The 5,453-nt window shown below is 37.9% G+C and overlaps 2 protein-coding genes across 2 annotated transcripts; both read left to right on the top strand.

Annotated features, from left to right (window-relative positions):
* Nucleotides 1–2,103: 2,103 nt before the first annotated feature.
* On the top strand, nucleotides 2,104–2,709 carry LOC124776097 (zinc finger MYM-type protein 5-like). The gene has a single exon (XM_047250942.1). It carries the CDS (start codon nucleotides 2,104–2,106, stop codon nucleotides 2,707–2,709), a length of 606 nt encoding a protein of 201 aa, XP_047106898.1.
* Nucleotides 2,710–2,958: 249 nt separating this feature from the next.
* On the top strand, nucleotides 2,959–4,675 carry LOC124788229. Its single transcript, XM_047255415.1, is given in 4 exon segments — nucleotides 2,959–3,105; nucleotides 3,610–4,237; nucleotides 4,240–4,347; nucleotides 4,350–4,675. Coding segments are annotated over 4 exon segments (1,209 nt in total).
* Nucleotides 4,676–5,453: the final 778 nt, after the last annotated feature.

Below are 5,453 nucleotides of genomic sequence, written 5' to 3'. Positions count from 1 at the left end.
CCCAAGTGATCTGCTTCCCTCACTGCCCGCCACACACAAGTACCGTATTTACTCGAATCTAAGCCGCACTCGAATCTAAGCGGCACCTGAAAAATGAGATTCGAAATAAAGGAAAAAAAAATTCCTGAATCCAAGCCGCACCTGAAATTTGAGACTCGAAATTCAAGGGGAGAGAAAAGTTTTAGGTCTCGCCTCCAAATTGAAACAAGTAGGTCCATTGTAATATGAGACACAATTTAGGTCGAATGAATGACGATACAGCTACAGTAGTTTGGTTCGAGTCGTAAGCTTAGCAGTTAAGCTTTACCAGGTAGCCATTGCTATGCGTCAGGCGCTCCGCCCATATTTATACGGGTACACTTCCTTTTTCACGTGCTTCGGTTGGTTTGAATCGATTGCTTATTTTGCTTTGATCTGATAAGTGCCGTTTTCTTTGTTATAGGTGTTTACGTCACTCTAAGCTGAAAATGCATTACTGTACTGTGTCATGCATTGTTTGTTGCCTTCTGATAGTGCGTGTTTACGGCCTGTCGCCGCTCGTGGCATGGCTTGCTTTTGTGCGCGCTACCGCTGCTTACAATTAAAAAACAAAGAGAGGTATCGTCTCATTAGCGAAACAATGGCAAGAGACTCCTATTTGTTGTTACCTACACTGCTGCTTTCGTTGATAATGATCAACAAGAACCAAATAAGAGACTGTGTATGATAGAACATGTGCTGAACGAGAGTTAGGCGAAAATTTTTCTCCGTTTGAAAATCTTTGAGGCCACTCTTTAGTACATCAAATTCCGCACAGAAATTTGAGCCATCTTAGATTTAAAAATCTAGTCAGTTGCCGTGCTTCATTTCTGACTGTATCACTATTAGGCATAAGAATAATACGAATATACACATGACACGATACATATATTCTTCCGCGTTTACTGTTGTGTCACTCTAGTTTCGTAGTTTATTAGGCAGACAGGATTTAAATGAGATAGTAGCAAACACGAAAGAATACATGGCAAAATGATTATATTCGTATTATTCTTATGGTGAAGAGAATACTGCATGTGATTCACATTTCATCATGTTCCTAGTAGCAACCATCTCTTCTCACAGGCAGGAAAAAATGCAGATCGTAGAGTTGGCCATATTGACAAGCATCCCAAACAGTCTTGCCAGTCGGATTTTCATAGTATATTGAAATTCTGCTACATTCGAAGATGAACAATATGGAATTTGTATTTACTTCGTTGGATAATGTATGAACAGCGCCGGCTTTAGGGTGGGGCGACTCGGGCGGTCGCCCAGGGCGCCGGGGCCCAAGGGGCGCCACGTACAAAACGCATGTAAAAAAAAAATTACAATTTACAATCACCCATTTCACGAAACTAAAATATTATTCAGTCTCATTCAACATACGTCGCTAATCTCACGAATGTGAGATGAATTCGGGGTAGCAGAAGAGAAATCATGCTGAATGCAATCTTTGTATTGTCTCCAACCATCCATGTTTGACGCGGGCTAGCAAGGGCTCTACCAAAGCGCCTCTCTTATTTGTTTCAAGAACTGCAACAAGGAAGAGCCCATGCAGCTGCACCATCTCTCGTTTACAACAGAAACTACCGGTTGCTCCAAATAAAAGAAAATACAGACTGTGAAATATACATTACATTATGATTTAATTAATACGAATGTATTTATAGTGAATATTTGTGACTTAATGACTCATGTACATTAATTAATAGATCATGCAATGCGTGCACTGCATTCATAGAGAATTCTCCCCTAACTTACTGAAATAATACAGCGCCACACAATGTTTGTTAGACTGCATATGTTGGCAGCGCTACGATTTGCACCCGCATGTCAGTAATTGTCAGTAAGAGTCGGAGGCAGCGGTCATGTTTTCATGGCTGAATAATTGTGAGTGAAACGAGTGTCGTGACTGTGTCAACATTTTAATTTTCTGGTAGGTGCGAAAAACATTTTTATCTTTCAGTTCAGGTTTTTTTCTAGTTACGTCTACTGATAGGTGAATTTCTTTATTTGTTATAGATCGAATATTGTGGTCGCGAAATAGAGCAGTGTCCAAGCAATAATTTGTCAAATTATTAAATCATGCCAGAAGAGAAGGAAATGGTTAAAAAAAAGCTTTCTGGTTCAGAAAATCGGAAAAGAAAAGCTGAAAAAGAAAAAGTTCTTGAAGAAACTGAAAAGCACATGAATATTTATAAGTTCCCTAAAGGAAATTCTAAGGCAAATACTTCAGATATTGAATCAAAAGTCCATGTATCAGCAAATATTTCTTCAGACTGTGAACAATTATACACAAAAAATATACAATCACCTATTGAAGGTGATCAAATTGACCAGCGCAGTACATCTTTGCATGAATCCTCTGATATTTCTCCAAGTCAAAATCAACACATGACATCTGTGGTCGATGAAAGTATCAACGTTCTTGCAATAAAAGAATACAATGTTTCTGATGTAGGTACGTGGCCAAAAGTACTTAATGCTAGAGATATAGATCGCATTATAATATGTGGACCCTCACAAGTATGTCTAAATAACTTTCCAAAAGATGAAAATGGGTGTCATTTCTCTTCAACTCATTACACAAGAAAACTATCAAACGAAGAAACTATCAGACAACGGTGGCTAGTTTATTCTGTATCAAACGACAGTGTCTTTTGCTTTTGTTGTCGACTGTTTGATTTATAGTCAACTACTAATTTGACTACCACTGTGGGTTTCAGAAATTGGAAACATTTAAGTGAAGCTCTGAAACTGCATGAAAATAGTCCTAACCACAAAAAAGCATTTACTCAATGGACTGAAGCTGAAATCAGGTTTAAAGCTGGATTAACTATTGACAAGGAAGAACAAAAGCTAATTTCTAAAGAAAGTTTACGATGGACCAATGTGCTTCAAAGATTGATGCACATTACTTTGTATTTGGCTGAAAATAATATGGCATTCAGAGGGTTATCAGATAAATTATTTACCCCAAATAATGGAAAATTCTTAGGTCTTGTACAGTTATTGGCAAAGTTTGATCCAATCATGGAAGAGCACGTCAGACTGGCATTGAATGGTGATTTGGCTGACCATTATTGTGGCAAAAATATACAAAATGAATTAATAGAACTCATGGCATCACACGTTATGTCTACAATCGTATCCCGCATAAAGGGTTCAAAGTATTATGCAATCATAGCTGACTGTACTCCAGATATAAGCCACAAAGAACAACTTTCGATAACTTTAAGATGCGCCGACATAACAGAGGATGGCGTAAGTGTAAAAGAACATTTCATCTCATTTCTGCAAATAGATGATACAACCGGTGAAGGCCTCACAGAAAGCATTTTAAAAACATTGAGTGATCTTGACCTTAACATTAATGACTGCAGAGGACAGGGCTACGATAACGGCGTGAACATGAAGGGGAAAAATAAGGGCGTCCAGAACAGAATTAAGAAGTTAAATCCACTAGCTTTTTTTGTGCCATGTGGATGCCATAGTTATAATTTGGTATTGTGTGATGCGGCAAAATCATCAGTAAAATACGTGACACTGTTCGGAATGTTACAAAAAATGTTTAATCTATTTGCTGGATTGGTAAATAGATGGAAAATTTTGACTGACCATTTGAAGATATACACCCTGAAAAATGTAAGTGACACACGCTGGGAAGCTCGAATTGATAGCGTCAAAGCGGTTCGTTATCAATTATGCGAAATGCATGATGATTTGGTTTCCTTGGCCGATGCTACTGAACAAAGCGATTCTGCGGTGTCACATGAAGTGACAACACTAGGAGGACAATTAAAAGACTTCTGCTTCATTGTTTCTCTCGTGACATGGTATGATGTTCTGTTTCAAATTAACGTTGTGAGTAAAGCAAGTCAGTCACCCACAATCAACTTTGTCGAGTTTATGGGAATCCTTGACAAATGTTGCTCTTATTTGGAAACATATAGACAAACAGGTTTTGAACAAGCTATTGTAACAGCAACTGAACTGGCTTCGCATCTTGATACACAGCCATTATTTAAACCACAAATGCGATTAAGACGTATTAAATGCGGGCCGGGTGAAGAGGCTGTTGATGATCAAATAACTGACCCAAAAAAGAAGTTTAAAGTAGAGTTTTTCAATGCACTGTTGGACACCGTGCACATATCCACGAAAGAAAGATTTGAACAGATGCAAGAATTTTCTGCGACGTGGAGTTTCTTGTTTGACATTTAAAAAATCTAAATAAAGAAGAACTAATACAATGCTGTTCTAAATTACAAGAAAAGTTAACTGTCAACATGAAGTCAGATATTGATGGAAATTTGCTGTGCGACGAAATTTTAGCCTGCAACACTATCTCGAAGACAGCCAGGCAACACCTATTGAAGCCTTAAACTTCATAAAAAAGCATAATCTTCAAGAGTTATATCCCAACATCTGGATAACGTTACGTATTTTGCTAACAATACCAGTGACTGTCGCAAGCGGCGAACGCAGTTTTTCCAAACTGAAGTTGATAAAAACGTACTTGCGGTCTACAATGTCTCAAACAAGACTAACCAGTATGGCCTCACTGTCCATTGAAAATGAAGTTGCAGAAAACCTGGACTTTGCTAATCTGATCAGAGACTTTGCCGACAGAAAAGCGAGAAAAGTAAAATTTTAGTCGTTTGTAATTGTTTTTCATTAGGCGTAATATGTTTTGTGTTCAGATGACTGACAGAAAATATAGGTTTATGGCTTACAGTTATATTAAATTCAATAAAAATGTGGTACCCAATTCAAAATTATTGTTTTTTCGTTATACATATTACCTCCTATATAGAAAAATCAATTGTTGTGTGTTAGTCTCACCAAAAAAAAGAAATGGCTTGACAAATTTGAATAATTTTTGTTTTGTTTTGTTCGCTTTAGTACAGGGGTGCTTCAGAAAAGAAAAGAAATATTTGGGATATACGAGCCTGTTTCAACCACATTTTACGCATCTTTTCTATGTTTAGAACTCGCAAAAACAATTTTCTGGAGTTGTTGTAGATGTACAGTGCAGTACTACGCAATATGTTTAGACAATTTCCCAAAACATGAATGCCCAAACAATATATCACTGCTATACTGACTGTTACGGCAGCGACAGCAGCATGCTGGACTGAAGTCACAGGCTACACAAGACTCACATGGAGCGTCTTAGCGGGCTTTCAGATTATTTGGATTTCATTTCCATTTAAAAAAATAAAATACTCAAATTTACGATGGAAAAAACCATGTTATGATCATAAGATGACGCCATTAACCACTTAAGACGATTTCTAGAAAACAGTCAAATACCGTGTTGCAAAGCACTGCCAGGTTCGCTATTTATACAATAAAGGGCGCCAACTGGACGCCTCGCCCGGGGCACCTGGATGGCTAAGGCCGGCCCTGTGTATGAAAATGCAGTGGTCGAA

This window comes from Schistocerca piceifrons, chromosome 1, assembly GCF_021461385.2.
Source record: "Schistocerca piceifrons isolate TAMUIC-IGC-003096 chromosome 1, iqSchPice1.1, whole genome shotgun sequence".
Lineage (NCBI taxonomy): Eukaryota > Metazoa > Arthropoda > Insecta > Orthoptera > Acrididae > Schistocerca > Schistocerca piceifrons.
This window is presented reverse-complemented; position numbering and strand designations above follow the sequence as displayed.